Source organism: Siniperca chuatsi, linkage group LG6 (assembly GCF_020085105.1).
Source record: "Siniperca chuatsi isolate FFG_IHB_CAS linkage group LG6, ASM2008510v1, whole genome shotgun sequence".
In the NCBI taxonomy this organism is placed as follows: domain Eukaryota; kingdom Metazoa; phylum Chordata; class Actinopteri; order Centrarchiformes; family Sinipercidae; genus Siniperca; species Siniperca chuatsi.
In genome coordinates, this window is record NC_058047.1 from 18519428 (window position 1) to 18541811 (window position 22384).

A 22384-nucleotide genomic window follows, 5' to 3' on the forward strand; every position below is an offset into this window, starting at 1 on the left:
TTTGAGATGTGGTTGGAGAGTCAGAGGTCTGGAACCAGGTTATAGTAGTGCAAGCAGCAGCATGAGGGAATTATGGACTGTTGTAAGGCTGAAGTCTAGGTGATGCCAGGTGATGTGCGATGAAAGAGCTCTTACTGTGAGGACACTGGGACAGCGGAACCTGCTTGATGCATGTCCCGTTTCGACAGGCGAACACCTCCATCTGACACTGATTCTGGTAGAGCTGCCCGTCTGACCCACACACTGGTTCCCCATCGTAACCGCAGTCTCTGTAGCAAGTGCAACGCTCAAACTGCTCCTCCTCCAGACAGCCAAACACATTGTTGCACTGATTCGCCTGCACAAAACCTACAGGAAAAAAAAAAGTTTTTTAAGAGACTGATGGAGGTGGGGTGTCTGTGAATCATTAAAGGCATAGCATAAGTCTCACCTATCCACTGATTGGTTGAACTTTCCACCTCGTTGCAAGTGGGTCCATCACACAGCTCCCGGGCTAGCGGACTGCTCTCGCTAACGTTGTAGAATCGGGTGGCCTCGAAGGCTGCATGACAAGCACAGACCCACACCAGCACATTCACACACCCACACACACAAAACAATGATGACACTCACCATAACTAGGTCATAAACTTAAAAAAAATTTCCACTAAAAAGAAGCCACTTCATAAATCATGGTGAGTTAGGTAGCTTTCCTGCTCTGTAACTCTGAGAGCAGTACTCAAAATATTCATCAGAGGCACACCTGGTTCGTAGTAGTCATAGATCTTGACCGGAACAGGTGCTGTCTTGCCCACAATGTATTCCCTGACAGCTTGGAAGGCCACACACGTCATACACTGGCTGGGGATCTAAGAAGACCAAACAGTAAAAATATGTACAAAAATACCCAGAAACACATGCAAATTTAGAGAAATTCAAATTTGCACACTAATACACTTTTACACACACACAAAATTCTCCCCAACCCTGTACAAACACTGGTGAGTAACCCTCTCCTCATCCACCATCACCGCACATACAGTATTCTTCGACATGAGCAGAGCCCTGCTGGACACAATAAGGAGGAATTTGGATTAAACTCACCTCATCAAAGTAGAACAACACTTTTCTCCCATTCAGCTCATATCTCTTCAGACCCACTCGCTTGTCCATCAGCAGCTGTTGTGGGAGACACAAGAAAATCAAGTTCAGTATGTAGAAAAACACACAACACAAGTTGACTCAAGGAAATCTGTGCAGACACAGATTTTAGCCTGGCTTAGTCCTAGAATTGGTTCAGAAATATTGTAGGGTATGTGTGTGTGCATGTGTGTGTGTGTTGTTTATGTTCTTGATGAAGCACTATAGTGGGACATATCTTTTGAAATACTTCTGTGATCTCTCTCAGTAGTTTCTAGCATTTCCCTGTAGAAACTAGTGCTAGAAACCAGCTTAACATGCAACATGCCAACAACTTCTTTAAAAATAACAACAGTTTCACAAGGCACAATTAATCAATAAAAAACAAAAACTAATCTACATATATATATATGTCTCTCTCAGGCTTTATATCTATCAGGATGAAGTAAATGCTATGGCTGATGCTGATGGAAATAAGTTTAGACTTTAGGCTATAACTGATTAATAGTACAAAATTCATCCATGGACAAAGAACAAATGGCATGTACATTTGATTCCAACATTAATGGACAACTAGTAGTGATGGACATGGAAATGGACATACACAGTAATCAGCACCACAGCGGACTGGACAGCTCCATCTCATGCTCACCAGGGTTTACTATTGACTGAGATTAAATATAAAGTGTTTAACGTGTCACAAAAACCCTGGGTTGACTAAAGTAACTCTGGGTTAACACTTCCTAATGGTCCTAAAAGCCATTTGGACATGTTGATACTAAGGAGCATCCCATTTTGCACAGTCCATAATCTGAGCATCTGTCATAAATCCTTTAACCCTTGTACTACCCCTTGCCTACATGTACAGTTCATGACTGAAGTGTCCTTAAAGGCACTATGTTGTACAGCGTAGAACTGTTCAGTACATGTACGAAAGAATCTTGAACCCCAAACCTTCAAGGTGAACTGAGATACACAGTAGATTACTTCTTTGTTAAAAGCGTATTAAAACACAGCGAAAACAGTCATGATGTGATAAATGTTGCAAATATGTGACAAGTGAGCTATTAATCTTATAAAGAGTGCTTCTATAGGCCTAGTTTTGTACTGAACTAAACGGTATAAATGGTAATGTGCTCACTTACTGTTGTACATACTGAAGTGAATTCGAACAGAGATGTGATCGCTTAACACAGACAAAAAGTGACCAAACTGCATAGTCACTGACTACGAACTGAACGGAACAATTCGAAGTAGCAAAGTGATTCATAATTTACACCTCAAGTATAGTGCCCTTACCACCCAACTGTCAGCGTCCACATGGTCTGCATTTGAAAGTGCTCTGTGGGCCACAACTGGAATGCAAACCATATGCACTCTACCATGACATGACGGCCGGGGTGGAAAATGTACAGGTCACCAATCATGGACTTGGCTAAGCCTATATTAGCCGAAATCAACAAGGGATCCTCGCTTTCCTCTGGGAATCACCTGATCAGTGTTTTATACTTAAAGAGTTTCTGTTATTTTGTGAACCTTGTGCACAAATGTATAGTTGGGTCAGACATGCATGACCATATCTAATAAATACGAGTATATGAATGAGTAATGGGGAAGCTGTTTATTGCAAATTTGAGTGTGTGCATAGAGAGCAAGCAGAGTTAATTCCCCCCATGGGGGGATTTTTCATTCTGTCAAAGGTGGCAGCCTTTGGATAGCAGGGGTTTATGAGGTGCTCAGCCTGAGCTGGCGCCACCGAAACACACACACACACACACACACACACACACACTCTCTCTCTCTCTCTCTCTCTCACACACACACACACACACACACACACACACACACACACACACACACACACACTACACAATTGGTCTCTCTGTTTACAAAGCATTGTTTGTCTATCTAGCAACTAAACATTGCCAATGAACTCCCATAGCTCAAATGTTACACCCACAGTGTGTTCTGAGTTGTTAAACAAAGCTCATTATATTGGGTGATAAGAGGCTGTGGCTGTGGTAGCTCACAGTCAGTCACCGGACTAATCATTCATGACTTCAGCTTCCATGAAAGCAACTAGACATGACTGTAGAAGCCAAGCTTGCCACCATAAATTGAGGAATGCAAGTGCCAGTCGGGCAGGCAGCAGTAAAACTCCAAGGGAGGCCAGCAGGGGTGTAAACTGAGCTTGTTAGCCACTACAACTCAGGACAGCCTCAACTAACACACTCACAGCAGTATATATGTGTATGTATGTGTATGCGTGTTTAACATCTCCCCAGGTAGTCAGAGAGGTGGCTCTTTTAGAGGTAAAAGCCTGCAGACTAAGGCCCTATAACTGTCTAGTAATGAGGGACAGGTTTCTGATGGGTGGCTGGGGAGCTGACCTGGATCCAGGCCTTGAAGTTATCACCACTTTCTCCATCGGTATTAACCATTCCTCAATTCACCCGTCCATCCTATGTCTGTTACTCCTTTAATCCAGTCCTCTGTGTATTACAGTATATCTGTCTCTTCCCTCTGTCCTTTGTAAACTATACACGTTTTCCTCATGAGGCCCAGTGAGGTGTGTGTGTTTGGTCTTGTAGGCTCAGAGAGGCCCGATGGCCTCTGACCCTGAGATATTGTAACTCCACAGAGCCTGAGCTGGCTGGTCTTTCTCTTATCATACTTAAAAAAAACACCATAAAAAGGACCCTCACCTTAATGACCATTCCTGTGACTATGACACATACAAACACATGCAGACCCATGAAATACTTTTACATTGCACATGTGTGTAACACGCAGCACTTTTAGAGGGCCTGGCCCATTTGAAGGAAGTCTTCAGGAGTTGTTCTGTCCAGCAACATCTTACAACAATAGAGAGAATGACAGGTAAACACTTGACTTATCCCTGCTCTGACAAAATATTTACACAACACCTTCCACTATACCACAGGAATAATATCCAAATCCAAAGTATGTGTGGGTTTGTTTATGTGAGTATGTTAAGGGATGCATCCTGTGTGGGTGTAAATGTGTACACGTGAGACTGGGGTTTGCAAAGAAGACTGCAAAGGAAACAGGAGGAGTCTGATGAATTCCATGACATACTGCTTTTTGTCAAATGGCCTCCAGATGTGGACGCATCTGTCTCTCTTTCTACCTGACTTTTGCTTTGGGCACTTACCTGACTTCTTGCCCTGCCTGTCTAGCAATCTGTGAGCCACTATGACCAACAATAATAGCCAATGGGTGTCTATGGGTCTGTGTATTTTCAGGACATACAATCTCTAAACCTTTGGCAAAGTGTGTGCATGTGCATTAATGTGTTTACGTACCCTCTCTAGACTTTCAGCATCTGCTCGGAAACCAGAAATCATGGGAACTTCTATGACGGCCATGTTGGACGAACCTGAATGGAGCCACCTAGACAGTGAGTCGGAGTCAGGATGAAAATGGGGGGTTGTTAGAAGCAGAGCTGATGATGGGTGAGGCCATCTTCTTTACTTGTTCGTAGTGCGTGTGTTCTACCTGGCACAGACTTCTAAGGAGATGTGGAAGTCCATTTTGTCCTGGTGGGCTGCTGGGTCGTCGTCATCAATGGGTGCCCGCCGTTTCCGGTTAAGCTCAGATCGGTTGTCAGCACGGCTCCGGGAGCGCGAAGAAGGATGACGGGAAGAGGAGGAGGGGGGCTGCAGATGTCGCTCCTGAAAAGGCTCTTTCAGGTCCACCTTGAGCTGGAAGGCTGGCTTGGATACTGGGTCAGGTAGGTTGTAAGACACATCAATCTACAAACACACAGAGAGCAGTGGGAGTGCACTATTTAAGAATGATATCTATGAAATTGAGACTTAAAATGCTCAAATAGAGCAGCCTGACTGGATCGAAAGGAAGGGAAAAACAACAAAGATGGCCAGGCTTTGAAATCATGGTACCCAGCTATGAAATTAGTTTTTCATAAACACTCACTTTGACAGGACTGTCCTATGCCTGATGAATTGACATGGTAGAGTGCATATGTGCAATGCAGACCATGTGGACGCTGACAGTTGGGTGGTAAGGGCACTGTACTAAAGGTGTAAATTATGTATCACTTTGCTACTTCGAATTGTTCCGTTCAGTTCGTAGTCACTGACTATGCAGTTTGTTCACTTTTTGTCTGCGTTAAGCAATCACATTGGCAGACTTTTACTGTCTTGGTTGCTTTGTGGTTCGGAATCCCTGTATTGTAAAGTTACTTTAGCCATGCTAGCGGCATGGCTCTAGGGATGGCATGGTTGGTCTGTTGGCTGGTCTGTTTGTCCAAACTGAGATATTGCAACAACTATTTGATGAACTGACATGAAATTTTGTACAGACATTCTTGGTCCCCAGAGGATGAAGCCTACTGACTTTGCTGATTCTTCTAGCAATTCCAGGGGGTCAAAGTTTTCATTTATCCTGTGAAATACCTCAACATCTACAAGATGGACCTGGCACCAACAACTTTTGTACAGACATTCATAGTTCCCAGATGATGAATCCTACTGACTTTGGTGATTCCCTGACTTTTCCTCTAGTGCCACCATGAGGTCTGTGGTTCTGAGTGAACTGTCTCAAAAGGCAGAGGCCTTGTGTAGTTCTGATATGGAGACATACTGTATGTCAGATCAGCTGATAGTTTGTCAGTCTGCTATCAAAGCAGATTTTCATTAGTTTGCCAAATATTTGGTATGTGTTTGAGGTAGCTATTTGTAAAAAAAAAAAAAAAAAAAAAGAATTGTATGAAGAAACAAGTTTTGGCATTATTGACTGGAAACAAACTACTTAGAGCTCAAATATTTAGGACCTCCGGCCTCGAAAAAAAGACTAGAAAGTCAGGAAAAAAAGACTTAGGCAGCACTTTAAAGCATAAACCACAAATCATATTCACTGGACACAAGACATGCATTCAGAAGACTACTATTTCAGCCTGAGGACAACTCGCTGCTTTGATGCTCTTTTTAATTTCACAGAAGATTATTATTCCCAGAACTGTACACATTCTGAATAAATCATCCAGTCTGATTTGAGACCTTTGCAAAGCTACTAAATAATAATCCTGAGGCACAGGACGTATACTCATCACATACAGTATGTCTACAAGCACACACACAGGCAGGTCTCTTTGATTGCCCCGCTCTTGTATTTCATTAGAGCCCAGGTGCTGCTGGCCTGAGGGGCTGTCAGAGGGGTGTGTTGATGCACGGAGGAGTGTGGATGGAGAAAAAGTAGAGAGGGAGAGAGGTGTGAAGAAAGAAATTGTGTGTTTGTGTGTGAGAAACCTACTGAGGAGAACGAGTTGGAAGACGTTTCAGGCACTGCACAGCAGAACACAACATCCGCTGCTGTAGCTGAGTCACTCAGTCAAATCAAGTCATATCTCACATACAGGTTTCCGAAAATGGAATTGTAAACATCTTTGATCACACATGCCTTTTCATTTATGCCTTGTTTGGTTTTAAAGCAGACAAACGTTTAAACATGGGTGATAAGAAGAGAGTACAGAATATCATCCAACAAAGAGGAAAAATGACTCCTACTGCTTATGAAAGGGGTTTTTGTTTGTCTGTGACAAGGTAGGAAGTAAACAGCATCCTGTCCAGGGGACCACAAGAATCAACGGCAATGATCAACACATTCCAAATCAACTGGCTAAACTCTACCAGATTACTCCAATTTACAGGGAGGAATTTGGGCATTATGTGGCGACGGCAACCAACTCTCCTGTACCGCCAGATTCTTGCTGTGAGCCGATGAAGTAAGCCTTACAGTTCCTTTTTGGGCAATGTTCAAGACTGCAAATGTTGCAAATATGTTTGTGTGAGTGTGTGTGTGTGTGTGTGAGTGCTACAATACCTGCATGAGACAGCAGCCTTCTCCTTTAGCGCTGACAAAAAGGCCTGTGGGGATACTGGGGATCTGAAAAAAAAGAGAGAGACAGAAGAAAGAAGAGAAACAAAGAGAGTTAGAGGGGGCAGGGAGAGGTGAATGAGTCATTTATCAAGTGAATGAATGCTGTAGGCTGCTGCACCGCCACTAGTGGTTCCCTGGCTACTAACCAGCAGGCCTTAATTGCCCCCAATTAAGCTGACACCACTAATCACAGCAGAGGAACATGCCCGGCAGAGAGAACGTACTGCACTCTCACCTGAACCACTCTGGCTGTCTGATGGAGCACTTTTTTTACACACACAGCAGCGCTGACCTGACGCCACAGTGCCCTGACCAAGGTAGTTCGTGCCCACACTGTCAAGTTTGTAATGTGTGGGCAAACAGGCCAATAAAACACAGTTATTAAATCAAGACCAACAAGGTGCTTTTGGGAAATCCAGCCCATTTAAGCCTGATTTGGTTTGGCAGTGTGAAAAGGTCCTGGCTACTAAACAGCCAGACATGGAAACACAGAGATTAATGTTAATGCCAGAGTGTGGCTCTGGTACATAGTTACTCATCAATCACTATAATAAAGAGGGAAAAGTTTATAAATTGCATTAAAGTGCTGGTTTTTCTTGAGTGAAATGCCCCCTCTGAAGTACTGGCAATCATTAGTGGAATTGACAATTAATGTTGCACTGTCAACCTAGACAAACAATCTAAAGGCAGTCAAATCGATTGTCGTGCCTCATCTGCACCCAAAAACACTGAGGAGCATGCTTGCCGTAAAAGAATAATTTTTATTAATAACTGTTTCCATGGATGTGATTACCTTGGCATTCTGAAGGAGTTTCTTGTTGTCCCTGTTGAGTTCAAAGGTCTCCTGGAAGTCAAGGTTGGTGGAGGCCAGTGAGATGGTGAGGTTGACCCCTCCTACATAGGACAGGATAGCATACTCCGACAGAGCCTGCAGAGCTACACACGTGTCCTGCACACGGGTTTAAGAAAAATCTACTTCACACTTGAGTTTTTGGATAAAATATATCTTATCTTTAGTAGTGATAGCTCATTTTCAGTAATATCAGTTTTACTAAAGACAGTTGTCATTTTAACACTAACTGGTGCGTTATCAAAAAAAGAGCAACTGGGAAAACTGTGTTGTTGTTTTTTTAAATAATTTTATTTGATCATGGAATGATGCTGCTACAAGCTGAACCAAAAGACAAGAGAAGTCAGAGAAACATGGCTACCTGTGTGGAGGAGAAGCCACCCAAGGCATTCCTCTGCTGGGAGAGCCATTTGACCACAGGCAGGGCAGAAGCCACATCCCCTAGGAGGGTGTAGGTCAGAAGACCATAGGCTGTCATCTCCACCTCTGCCGACACCACTGGGAACAAACAAGAATTTATTATGAAGATCCTTATTTGGATTCTGCATTTTATTTTGAGGAATCAGATAATATTAGATCTGTGTGGTTGGCAAAGAGCATGACAGGAAGCAGACACAGCTAATACTACTGTAATTGACAGTCCTGTACCGTCTCCTCCTATACTTCCAATAGGTAGGTAATATTAAATTTAATAGTTGTGCAGTATACCTGACTGAGAGAGGCCATCGCTGAAGCCCATGAAAGTGTCCTCATCTGTCATCGTGCTGCCAGTCAGACTCCAGTGGGTGAGTCCATCTACAGACAAAGTGAGATACAGAAAGAAAGGGCGCAGGGGCGACATCCTGTATCATACGACTTATTGTATCAATATCCTAATTGTCTGAATCTTTCAGCAACTATGCAACCAAGCCCTGTGCCTTCATTGCACTTGGGGAATAAAATGATTGTGATCAAGTAAAAACATTGTTGTGTTCCCCTAAACTGTCAAATCTGCCAAAACTTGCAGAAAGTTTCAGTCAAAAGGAAGAGAAGGAAACAGTCAAAGGAAACCAACAGTGAGATAAGAAACAGAGGGGGAAAGGGAGGAGTGGACTGAACTACTGCTGGGGACTACAGCAACCTTTTTCATAGTCGTTTCTCTCCTGCATATTGTGCCTGACTGCTTGTTCAAACTCCAAGCAGCCTTAGGGCAGGAGGCTTTAACTATAAATCTGTAACAGTTTTGTGTTGTTGTAAAGATCTGATCAAAGAAATATGCCATATATTTCTACATTTCAATATATTCTCACTGTGACTTTTTCTTATGGTGCACTTGTATTGTTGTTACAGAACACTTTGAGTCAACATCTGGTCTTTGCTTGTCACCTGGTAAAACATCTGTTGTCCACGTTACTAATCTGAATGAATGAACCTCCAGTGACTTGCTGATCGTGTTGCTCACAGTGATGAGTGTAGCAGTACCTTGTGTGATGGCCATGTGGTTGAGGCGGCGCAGAGCCAGCGGGGCGTAAGGGCTGCGTAGCAGAGCCAAGGCGTATGCAGACAGTGCCGTGGTGTAAGGGTCATCGGCAGAGTAGGTGTTGCTCTCCAGGAAATCCTTGGCTTTGGCCACTGCCACCTTCTCTTCCTGGACCAGACGGGACAGCACATAAGACAAACACAAATGAACACGTGATAATGGTAATGATCAATAGCTTGACAGAGGTAGACTTTTTAATAAAGGAATTTTTGTTTGAATTTTCTGATTTAGTCTAATGAGTGGAATATTTGCAAGCAAATTTGCATGCCTGGACAAATGTATGTATATTTCTTCTCCCACTGGCGATAATCTGCTATTTAAACCTGTAAATGTGTCAGTCAAAATGCTGTATTTGAAGTGCTGTTTTTTTTTCTCTTCCCATTTTGAGTGACTGATTAAAATAATAATACACCATTCAATACTTTACTTAGAGTTTACCCTATTATGGAGGTGGCAAAATATATTAAATAAATATATAAATACATATAACCTTATAGTTTTATTTAGAATTTCTAAATGTGGTGTTGATTGAAACTGTCATACAATGTAAGACACAAATGAAATACAGGAGTCACTCTCAGCTGATAAAACTGAAAATTGGGAATGGTGGTGTCATGGCTCCATGGACAGTTCTTTGAACAATCTTTTGTCTTCAGTATTTGTGAAGTTTTCAACTTTAAAATTGGCAAAACATGGAAAAGTACACTGATTTTCTACATAATTACAAATCAAAATTATGCACTGTCAACATTTCGACAAAGTCTATAGTTTATCGTACAATGCATTAGAAGATACAGCACTGACTTTATATTTTATTCTATTCTGTATCCTCTGCTGCTAATTTACCCACTGGGAATTTCCCCCACCTTACCCTAACCTTAACCATCACAACTAAATGCCTAACTTTAACCCTTACTCTAACTTTAATCTTAACCTAACTGTAACCTGTACCCTAAATCCACATCATGGGGACCTCAATTTTAGTCCCCATGGGTTAGTGTGCATTCAGGTTAAAGTCCCCACTGGGATATAAGAACATGCAACACACACACACACACACACGCACGCGCACACACACACACACACACACACACCATCATCATCATCATCATCATCATCATCATCATCATCATCATCATCTTTTTCAGTGTTTAACTGTTTAGAGGCTGCCCTGTCCAAACTCACAACTGTCTCCTCTGCTCCGTTATTATTGAATAAACATTCATTTTGGCCATTAAAATGTTGAGAGTTGACTTTCATCTCATGCAGATGTGACCTTCCCTCTCATCCCTGAGATGACAGGCCTCCAGAGCCACTCACTGTAATTGCAGCAGTCATCTTTTAATTAAGTGAAATTGGAGGGGGGTTGAAGGTTGTGCTTTGATGTGAAGGATACCTTTTCAGTTTTTATCAGTTGTAAAAGGACAGACTCTCAGAAGAAGCCCTTTCGGATAGATGGGGGGGGGAAGATGGATGGAGAGGAGGGAGAGGAAATGCTAAATAAAGAGTCAACTATGTGGACAAATGGAGAGCAAAAACAAAAACAATCAGAGGTTTAGAGGCTGTCATATTGCCAGAGTAAGCTATTCATGCTGAGCACGATTTCACCAGAATTATGTTGTAACTCTTCCTTTTCCCACATCTTTTAGTGAATGAACAGCACACATGGTGCTGATGTTTAATTATTGAGGATGGCTATTAGTAAGAGAATAAAGAAAAACAGAGAGAAAAATGGAGCAATAAGGGAAAAAGAAGAAAGGAGATAGGGAGGAATGCAACCAGGGTGTCACGGAATGTAATTGTCTCTGCACGTCAGCCTAAATCTTTTGATGTAGTCCAAAAGGTGATTAGATATTAGATTAGCGGCACTGGGGCATAACAAATATGAGCAGGCTGCCAGCACATCCATCTTCACAACTATCAGGAATGCAGAGATACGCCCACACATGACCTGTGCTTAAATTCACAGCAGGCTGGTAGGATGGGCTACAGGAGTAAGTAGTTCAAGCGGGACAGGTAGCACACTATGTGTTGCTCTTGATGATTAAAAGACTTGCTCCTTTTAACCCGCTGACATCATGAATCACTTTTTACACCACTGCATCTGCTGAAGGTGACACATCAGGCAAAGTGGAACATTTGGACTTGTTTTTTTTAACTGGGCAGTTAAATGTGTTAAAGTACCTTTCACATTAAACACTGTGTAGCTCAACACTGAGCATTTACTGTAATGGAGTGGCACAGACTGCAGTGACATGCTATTTTGTCGGACTGCTTACCTCTGTGGTTATCCCTGTCTCCAAAAGAGCTGCTACCACATAAGCTGTAAGTGAGATTTTCCCATGGATCCCTCCCTGTGGACATAAGCACACATTAGCTTTCAGTTAATTCCACATCATAGCGACCTCTATCTCAGAAAACTCAGAGAAGTCTGAAGAATATTTTTTTCATCCAAAAATTAATCTCATTAAATCATGTAAATGGAGGCAGCTATGGGGTTGGCATTGAGTTTGAAAATGCCTGCCTCGAGAAAAGGTCTCTTAGTAAATAACACCTCAGCCTTCAGTTTTCCCCTAGTGTAAATATTTCTGGTTATTTTGCCCAGCAACTTTTGGCATGAATTTCTCCAGACCTTCTTAAGCTTGGTTAGATGGAGGTCTGACAAAATTAGCTTTCACCTGACACACAAACACACTGAAAACATAATTATACAGAGAGATGTAGATTCATAAAATAAGTTTAAAGAATCGTAGAAATGCCATCCTGCAACAGTCATTGTCTCTGGGAGTAATTAGCAATCCCTCCCTTTCATCTAGATTGCTCCTTCATGACATACAGTATAATGTAATTGGGACTTACTAAAATAGTGTTGCATCCATGTTTGTTCCTGCCTTTAACCCCATCCCCACCCCACATCCACCAAGGTACAAGCCTACCTGCAGGTCTTTGTTGAGGATGCGTCCCATGGCGGGGAAGGAGCCATCATCTCGCTGATGTTTGATGAGCCAGGACTTGGCCGCACGAAGCTCCTCGGGGTCAATGAAGATGAAACCCCGAGACTGAGCAAACGACTTCAGCACAAATGCTGTCAACCTAGAGGAAGGAGAGATGGAGGTGGAGGGGTGAGACAGATAAATATGGATGAGGGGAAGGAAAGGGGAAGGAGATAAGAGAGGAGAGATATCCAAGATCCTTTAAAACATGTGCTGGCAAATGCCAAAAAATACTTAACTATCAAGAGTTTGACGACAATAATTTTTTCAACAGAGTGACACATTTTCCAACCAGTCACACTATTTCAGCCAGTCAAATGAGGGGGAGGGGGGCTGATAGAGATGCATGTAGATGGAGGGATGTTTTTGTCAAAGATAGAGGGAGAAAGGACTGGTATGTATAGACAGATCTGAGGAAATGGAAAAAAAAAGAAAGTGAGGAGGGGAGCAGATGGGTGTGGCAGTGTTTGATCACCGCTACAGGATGTGGCAGCTGTGCCACTCAGAATGTGAAATCTCACACAGGCCAAAAATGTATCTTTCTGCATGTATGTTGGAGATTCCCCAAAAGCATTCTGCAACTAATACAAACACAGATCCCAGGGACAAAGGTCATAAATCTGGCTGGCCTGGGAGTGCAACTGAAAGTTTATGAGCTGTGGTTTTAGTGGGCTATGGTGGAGGACCAGGGGAACCACGGAGAAAGGCCAAGGTCAACCCTGGGGGACACGGCTGAGCTAATAAACACACACTCATCCATAAACAACAGACCTCCCGGTTGTGGACGAAAGTTGCAGTCTTTGGCCAACATCTCCTCAGTGACAGCAAGACATTCCATTACAGTACCCCTGACCACAACTGACTTATAGGATGAGGCAAGCTGCTTACCATAAAAAGAAAGAAACACAAGATGGAAATGAAGAAATAAACAAACAGGTCGTGCTTTAGTTTCTCAACACAGCTCATATGTGAGAGCACAATCCAAGAAAGAGCACCAGGGGAGATGAGTAGGAAAAAAAGAACCTTGCTCTCATAAAGCGAAACATTAAATCCCTGGCTGGAACCTGGATGTTATTCCTCCCTGGAGACAAAACTAGGGATGAAGCCGCAAGCCTGTTGGAATTTTTATAATGTTAAGTAATATTGTGTCACCGGCTTTAAATGTCGGGCCCCAGGGAAAGGTACTAGAAAGCGTAAATATGATTTAGATTGGGGAAGGAAGGAAGCACTAGACAGGCTCACTTCCACTACTCGGCCCTTGGCTAGGGTCATCCTTTCCGGATTCTCCCCCTTCCTTATTCTTTCTCCTGTTTTCTGACTTCTCACTTCAAAATCCCCTCTCTGAGCTATCCTTATCCAGCACCATGCTTCAAAGGGTAGATCTGAAGGATTTTTTTTAAAGACAATACATGGGTGTGCTCCATGATAAAGCCTAGGTTGCCAAGCTTAAAGGGGAATGTTATGAGTTGGACTAGGAGAAAGTGTTACCCACTCCTGTTGTGTTTTTGCCTTCAACAGTTGAGATGTTGCTGGTGTGTTGTTTTGGAAAGCATCCAGATGTACTGTATATCACTTAAACTAAAATAAAACCTGATTACACCAACATATAACTAAACACGGGTTAGGATTAGGGACAGCTGCCTTGAGACTTCTAAAACTGAAATGATGGATTAGGTGCTACTGCTGCTACTATTGCAACCAAACTAGTAAATTAAATCAAGACATCAGTAAAATGTTAGCAAATGTCTGGCTGTGACTGAACATTTCTCTATTTCATTTGGTGGATATATGGATATTTTCAATTCTAAGGATTGGAGTCTGTGGATGATAGCTTTGTGACAAACCTGCATGACTTAATATAGCAAAGCTATAGCAAAAGAAAGAAAGAAACATTTGCCTGCCAGTTTGGCACAGGAATAGAAATAGCTATTAGGTTAATACAGCAGCAGATATCAGTTCTTTCAATCTCTGGTATTTATTCCCCCAACCCTGCTAACGCTGTCAGATCAGTCTTTGGGCAGACACAAATGCCATGCCAGCCTCAACATGTAGAGCCACGGACTGACAAAATGAAAAAAAGAACTGCCCCACTCTTAAAAAGTATTATATAAGGAGGGAGCACACTTTTTACAAGTTTGTTAAAAGCAGTTTTTTAGTTTTGCCGTGGCTTCAGCTTTCTCTGTTAGCTAAAATGGAAGAACATATGGAAACTTGGGGGTTTCCTTTAGTATGGTAATAAAAACCTACATATGTATGCACAAACCCATACTGTTCCCTTAAGTCCTTATTTGCAAAATAGCGGGTAGTTCTCATTCAATGCAACATGAAAAGGAGCCAGTGGTTAAAAACTATATTCTCTATCACCCTTATCATTCCTTGTCAGTGTCTCCCTGCTTCTGAATTACATTAAGTCACTGAACTTTCAGGCCACTCTGTGCAGTGTTAACAGCCTTGGCATCATAGACAGCCAGCACAGCACACCAAACCATTACTGCCAGCCCTTGTCATTAAGTTCAATCTTTTCATTAGATCCTGTCAATTTCCACTCAAATACATTTTTACAAGCTGGAATACATTAACACTGCATTACGGGTGCTTTTAAGCAGGCAGTAAATACACTGCTCTACTCGTGAACTCTGGAACTAAAACAAAAGCTGGGTTTGTTTTGGATGCAAACATGTTGTTGATGGATTCATAAAGTGTCTGATGCAGGTTTACTGAAGGTTCACCATCTAAGTTGTGCACACAACCTTCACTTGTTGCCCTGGGCGCCAAGGAAAACTCCAAACCACTGCCTGTTACATCCTCATATCCTCACAGTCAACACAGGAAGAGTTCAAGGTTTCCACAGCAGTTTAATGTTACCAATTACACCCAGGTAGTGAGTCATTAAGAGGCATGCTCTACTTCTATTTTCTAGGCCATGTCGAAAAAAGGTAGAGAGCCATTTGGTGAAGTGGCTCCAGACAACTTATAACACTGTCTCCAATAGTGGCATTAAGAGCTCATCTGTGGGGCCAAAGCAGCATGGGTCCACTCAGTGCCACGGATATGAACCCTGATTAACTGCAAATAAATCTTGACAGCTTTGCCTACCTCAGGGATCCAATTATGCAGTTTGTTTATGATACTCTGTCGTTTATGTAACCTGCTGTTTCACAGTGTTAGCTCTATTAAATATCATAATACCCACTTCAGCTCATAAATCAACCAGAGGTATGCACATTGTGCATGGGCCTCAAAATGCAAGCAGTGGAGCTCCCCATTGAGAGCATTGATTTCAGTTATAAATACCATGAGATGGTTCTACCTGCCCCCAGGGAGTGTAAACATGAAATAAACACTCACCAGTGATTTAAACACATCAACAGGAATAGATTAATTTGAGCACAGCGTACTGAGATGCTGATAAAAACTTCATTGCTTTGGCCAGCAACCTATGTCCCAGTTAAAGCTAAAGAATGTGGCTACAGCTAATCATAGTTTGGCTGGTATGAGTTGTGTAAACTTTAACAGCTACACCTACAATGACTTACCACATACTGCCAGAGGAATCCCTTTCTCCGAAGGCACTGTAGGATCCATCCTGCCGTTTGTAGGTCAGTTGTCTCTGGTAGCCTGGATAAGAATAAAGAATGAGAGAAATGGTGGGAGAGCACTTTCAGCAAGAATAGTCCCTCAAATTTACTGAGAAATTATAAAAATTATTTACACACTTTTTCAGGTTGTATAGAACCTGTCAAGTCTGTAGGAACTCCACCTCTTTGCCATACATTTGGTATTTTTATGCAGTACACAGTGCACATGGTACAAAGTTGGTAAGAGGGGTGCAATGGTCTGCATGCAAAGACGTGAGGCATAGTGAACTTCTTTTGTGCAGAGCAAGCCGCACCTGCATATATATACCAAAATACCAAGTGTGCTTGGACATGCCCTTGTTGACGAAGTGCTTTGCACTGGTCATTGCAAATGTTCAATTACAGTATAATAGAGCAACTGTGCAAAGGTGTCCAGGTGCTCCATGCTGTGATCAAAGAGGGTGATTCCAACACAAGCCACTTATTTTGTTTATACAGCCCAGCAGCTGAATTCCCACTTTTAATGATGCAAAACCTCTATGATTTTGTAAGGTATGCAGTGTTTAGACGAGAGTGTAAACTTATTTGTGAAAACTACTGCCTCTTCCTCTTCTACACATTTGAATTCTTCTGGGATCCTGAGGCTCCTTACACATTTTAACAATTCTTCCAAGTCTGAGTCTCCCAAACAAAAATTTGTGCAAGAAGGCTTTTTTTTTGGGAGCAGCCCATACTGCCAGCTCAAGGTCAGCCTCAATGTCATTTCCAATGTCAGGATGGTAAGATTATCTCTTGAACTTTGCCACCTGTCCAAGGCTTGAACACAACTGTTTTACATCCAATGGCTTATCCCTGGTACAGCATGCTAGAAAAAGTCTAGCGAGAGTCACTGAAGGTGAGTGAGTCTTTGCGAGGGTAAGTAGGGAAAACAGAGGAGGTGGAGAAAAGATTGGTCTGGGTAACAACATCCAGCTTCATGTTCCAATTCATGATCCAAAGTATTTTGTGCCAGCCAGGCCAAGACTCCTCTGTCGAGAAATCCACAGCTCCACAAACAGAATCCATTATCCAAGGTAAACTTCACTCCAGTCGTTTCCAGAAATCCCAACAACACTATACAACTTGCCAATAATTAGAAAACATTCCTTCCGCTCAGCACTAAGTCACTTTGCGCACAGTTGAGCCAGAAGCGATTTGACTTCTTATTTACGGCACACTGTGAGAGCTTAATTGACGCTTTTGTTTCCTCTGCTTAGACGGCTGCTAGCTAATTGGAGATAGGTCAGCAGCATTTTGGGGATGCAGCGCATCTTTGGATAAACTTGTCATTAGTTATCTGACCAGTGGCCCAGACAGGTGGAATCTGTGGTACCGAAGATGATCATCTCAGTTTCATTATTGGATCACTGATTCAGGTTTGTCCAAAATAAGTTGTCCAACATAACAGTTTGTATGAATTAAGAGCTCTTATTAGTCCTGATACTCAGCTTCTAATAAATAGCTTTACATTTTAAACATTTTGTTGGACATCTTATCCAAACCACATTACAGTGAGTACTTCAGGATAACAAAATTATGAAAGGACTGATTATCAAAATCACAAGTAATGTTAAATGGTAAATGGACTGTACTTATATGGCGCCTTTCTAGTCTTTTCCCACTACTCAAAGCGCTTCAATCAATAGTAAAGTGTACAAAACTCACACTAATATTTCCCTGACACGTACATGTAAAACTTCTCACAAAAACACACAGGATAAGAGGGAAAGAGAGCAACAGACAGTATTTTTAAAGTTTAGTGAGGAGGCCATCTTTAACCCACTGGGATAAGTTTGCATTAATAGTTTGGTCTACGGGTGCACATGTTATGAAAAGCAGAATGTGGTTGGGTTGCAGTTTGTTTACCTTGCAGCAGGTAGTCAGTTGCTTCATTCTCAACCTCGGGGCTGAGCTGCCTGGTCTTCTGCAGGTACTTGAGAACAAAGACATTGGGGGCAAAGTGGATCATGTTCTGCTCCCCACATCCAAAGGGCAGCCGCAACAGCTTGTCCAGGTTATTAAGAGTTGGCCCCATCACATCCCCTGATACAGGTGCACACATACAGACAATATTTATTCACATTGCAAAATGTATTTTAGTTTTATTCAAATGTAAGCTTTATGGATCTACACTAACACTTTAATGTAGATAAGAGTATAATTGAATAATAGAGAAGTAAATGTTTCTTACACACAATAATGTGTATATGCATGTTTACCAATCATAAATGCAGTGGCCCTCTCAGATCCAGGCACCATGTTGTGTGGGACCCCCAGAGTGAAAGCCTCATTGTGGTTTTCATCAGAGTCTTCCTTCCTCCAGATCTTAAACTCCCCGACTGAGCCCCAGCCTGTTGAGAAGCCTATGTGGCGTACCTGGATGAACAAACTAATTATTTTTTTAATGATCTCTAAAGATAAATTATTGCAACTAATATATAAATGCCACAAAAGAGTCAAACCTGTCCGGGGAATTGGCCTGTCCACTGGAGGATCACTGATTCATTGGATGGATGCAAACCATGGCCCACCTGGAGAGAATAATGCAGACTGGCTGAAGGCAAACACCTCACATTTGTAATAAATAGTCCATTTGTCATATTGCATTTGTTTGTGTGTTTTGGTCATACTACTGCTCCCTGTAAGAATCAGAACACAAGTAGAATAGTACACAAATAGACAGTAGTCAACAAGAAAACATTACAAATCAATAAACCCACTTTAGAAAGCAACTGGTGCTTATTTTGGATTCCCTCATACTGAGCACTAACAAGGTCCTTCTGCCAAGTGTTGGTGTTGCCATGTGATTCACTCACCTCCCACACACAATCACAAACACAAACATACAAACAGACCCATGTAGAGCACATTTCCTCTCTGGTACTAGAGTTTCATTGTGTAATCACATTAAATCAAAGACCATGCGAGGCAGAGCCCCACAGTTCATCCAATCCAATATGCCACTGCCCCCCCAAAAAATAAATGTATACTATTGGGTTGTAATATGCAGGCTTTTAACTGCTGCCTTTGGTGAACGGTGCGAGGCTAATGCTGGGGCTAAGGAGCAGTGTGCCAGACAGAGAGTGCCATGAGAGCACCAGGCCATGGATCACTGAGTGCCTTCAGTGACATCAGCCCCTTGTGCGTGACCTTACAGGAAGGCATGCGAGTAAAAGTGGCACCAGTCCTCCTAACACAGAGACCCCATGGCCTGTTGAGTCTTTTTCACTCTCTTCTCTTTGTGTCAGAGCATCCACTTATGATCTGAACACAAATCTGTTGCACTTGTCGGTGCATGATATTTCATAATTCTATGTGCTCATCTGTTCACCTGCTAAACAGTCGATCAATTGTTGCCAATCTATCACACTAAACCATTACATATATTAATCCAACCACTGACCCACTGGAGCTTCAGTACTAGAGATTGAAGTTGTATATCAAAGTATTAAATGTATTCATTCATATTGTAGAACAATATTTTCTTCTACAATTCCTTTATCTCCTTACCTGCACCACACCTCCCTTCCAACTGATCCAGAAGCTGCGGAACTCATCCCAGGAGAGAATACCTGGTGTGGAGGCACTGACAAGGGGCTCACCCATCTTGCCCAAGGAGACCCAGGAGCGAGTGTTTTGCCTTCCCCCAACTACGATCTCTAGCATCTCTGCACTATCATGGGGGCTGGCAGAGAGGGCAAAATGGGCATCGTTGTGGGTCTTCACTGCCACCTGGAACTGGTTCATCTTGGCTGGCTTTTTCACATACTGATACTCATACTTGTTGGGGGTGGAAATGTGGATTCTCTCTGAGAATGGACATATTAAATACACTCAGGCATTAGGGAGAGGATACAGCAGGAAAACTATGATCTCCCACTGGTCTCCTGAAAATGTATTAAAAATGATTAAAAAAAGGAAGATACATCCACACTGACCATTTGGACAGAAGAAGACACTGTAGGTGTACTCTCTGGGAAGGCCTTCTGGCTACAAGGAGAGTGAGAGGAAGAAAAGAGAGCCACAGGAAAGAAAAAGAGGATAAGTGGGATGAATAAATAAAAAAAGTTTCCGACAAATTATCTCAACAAAATTGTTGAATAAATATTATATATAAAGCAGTCTTCTCTATCAAGTGACATTGATCAATATCAGCTCTCTTACCTCCACCTGGACAGTCCTGCGGACATAGTCCAGGCCAATTGGGGTCCTTCTTTCGTCCACGTCATTGCCTGTTTTGCCTGTTTGGAGTCCATCTGAACAGCAGCTTGGTTCACTGTAAGCAATAGCACGAGCTATCGGGGAAGGAGAAAACAGAATCAGCTTTTCCTCGTTCAATTATGTCACGGCACAATATCTCCCCTTTTGGTTGTCTAGAATGTCTGTGGAGTGTCGCCCCCAGCCAGTTGTTAGGTCCTTAAAGAACCTGAAGAAAATGTGAAAGTGGCTTTGGGGTTCCAAGTTTTACCCATTCAGAAGACGTTTATGTGTTATTAAATAAAATGGTAATGGTAGGGCTGGGAGCAATGGGGCTGAGGGAGGACAAGACTGTCCTGGTTGCCAGAAAGCAAGTGCAGCCGTGTCCTGTGTTCCCAAGTCCTTTAAATCTGTCTGCCTACAGTTGCTTGGTAGTTGTGATACTTCAAAATGTTTATAATCATCATTACAAAGTACTTCTCAGAGTACTTGCAGATTGTGAATACTGGGTGATAACTGTCTTGACTTTTGCCAATCTAGACACATCTAGGCTCATCCTACTGAAGTACTTATAAGTCACTCTTTATGGGTGGATTTCATAAAAATATAGATATCATAACAATGTTGGAAAATTGTCAAGGGATTTGGGGAAAACAAAGTGTTTGTGAAGTCAAAAATCACTATTACCTATCTAATGTCAATTGTGAACATCAACATACGTTACACAGGACAAACATGTCTGTAAGAGCACTCCCAGTTCTCTTGCTGGGGAGCACATTGGAAATATGGCCCTGTGCCAGTGGCGTCTCTTTGTGTGTGTGTACTGAGAGGGAAACACAAGGGGCCAGGGGACTAGGAGTGGGGCCATGGGGGGCCTATTGACCGTCAGTGACCTGCAAACTCATCAACATGCCACTGAGTGTCACAGCACAGCTCTGGTTGCTCCCCCACTGCTGGCCTGCTTTGTTCTCACATGCGCTCTGGAGGGAACTGTTTGTAACTCTGGGTGGGTGACCAGATCACACACAGCTCAGCTCCTTGGCCAGCAGAGCTCTCATAAGTCAAAGGCTTGCCTTTTTGTAAGGCATCACACTGAGGGCAATGACGTCCCGGTGAAAGGCTGTTATTTTTTAAAGTGCAATGCCACTTAACAATTCAAATAACACCATTTCCATGATCCAGCACAATCAAATCTGTATTGTTTACATGCATTAAAACTCTGAAGCATACCTTCAAAACAAAGGCTCAGCCTCCCTCCTTTCTGATCATGCGACAGGGATTGTGGGATATAAAAATAGCTGATCCTAAATTGTTGCAGTAATTGAACATTACTTAATGTCTTAGTAAATAGAAAGTTCCTTTGTTGCTATGTTTTATAGTCATACAACTGTTCATTTGATCTATTATACTGACCAACAGTGAAAATGCTAAATTAATTTCTGAAGTGTTGCAAATGGTGATAAAATGTCTGATATCTGGCCAACTTACCTGAATTTGCCCTATGACCTTTGCCTTGCAACTGCCATGGCAGTGCCATGACATGTGCATGTTTCTTAAAGGAAAACTCTTTTAGGAACAAGATCATGTTAAAACCCTTCCACCCTGCCTACAAATGTATTTACAATTATGGAATACTAATAGTTGGATAATAGTTGATCAATCAAATCAAGAATTGTTATTTATGTTGGATATAATTATTGTTATTAATTTGATTTATTCAGTGGTACCTGTGATGTTTGCTGACCCCAGTTCAGTGAAAGACAATACAATGGATGTAGGTGTAGCCTCTCCAGGAGCAACACACTTCTTCCTGGTAAGGTGATGCTTTCCAGGGTGTCCAACAAACTTTATGCCTTTCGGAACTGATACTTTAACATGAACCTGTGAGAGGAGAGGAAGAGACTAAACAGAGGCAATTGATCTTCTCTGACAGGCTACAATGACATCATTTCTGCCGGCACGCCCCTCCCTCATATAGCGTGTTCTCCTCAAACCTTTGAAAGCGAGGGAGAATTTTTAAATCACATTGTGAATTTTCCATGCTGACTGACTCATGCTTCTCAAGCTCCCTGAAGGATTAAGTTCCACTCATCGTCCAATTTTCACAGAGGGCTCAGTAATGCTGAGGGATCTTTTAACTGTTCTTTATCCACACGCCACAAGTCGT

General features: G+C 42.3%; 1 protein-coding gene across 1 annotated transcript in view; it reads right to left on the reverse strand.

Annotated features, from left to right (window-relative positions):
* cpamd8 (C3 and PZP like alpha-2-macroglobulin domain containing 8) overlaps positions 1–22384 on the reverse strand; it is a 43645-nt gene that overhangs the window by 5667 nt on the left and 15594 nt on the right. The window contains exons 21-41 of the mRNA XM_044198789.1: positions 21945–22098; positions 20185–20315; positions 19959–20010; positions 19531–19829; positions 18483–18551; positions 18240–18396; positions 17887–18063; positions 15940–16021; positions 12347–12503; positions 11690–11764; positions 9353–9518; positions 8600–8686; positions 8253–8389; positions 7835–7990; positions 6985–7047; positions 4639–4895; positions 4446–4533; positions 1084–1158; positions 743–848; positions 431–541; positions 136–348 (exon numbers count right to left, since the gene is read on the reverse strand). Of these exons, the coding sequence (XP_044054724.1) occupies positions 136–348; positions 431–541; positions 743–848; positions 1084–1158; positions 4446–4533; positions 4639–4895; positions 6985–7047; positions 7835–7990; positions 8253–8389; positions 8600–8686; positions 9353–9518; positions 11690–11764; positions 12347–12503; positions 15940–16021; positions 17887–18063; positions 18240–18396; positions 18483–18551; positions 19531–19829; positions 19959–20010; positions 20185–20315; positions 21945–22098 (2812 nt within the window). The remainder of the gene's footprint in view (positions 1–135; positions 349–430; positions 542–742; positions 849–1083; positions 1159–4445; positions 4534–4638; positions 4896–6984; positions 7048–7834; positions 7991–8252; positions 8390–8599; positions 8687–9352; positions 9519–11689; positions 11765–12346; positions 12504–15939; positions 16022–17886; positions 18064–18239; positions 18397–18482; positions 18552–19530; positions 19830–19958; positions 20011–20184; positions 20316–21944; positions 22099–22384) is intronic.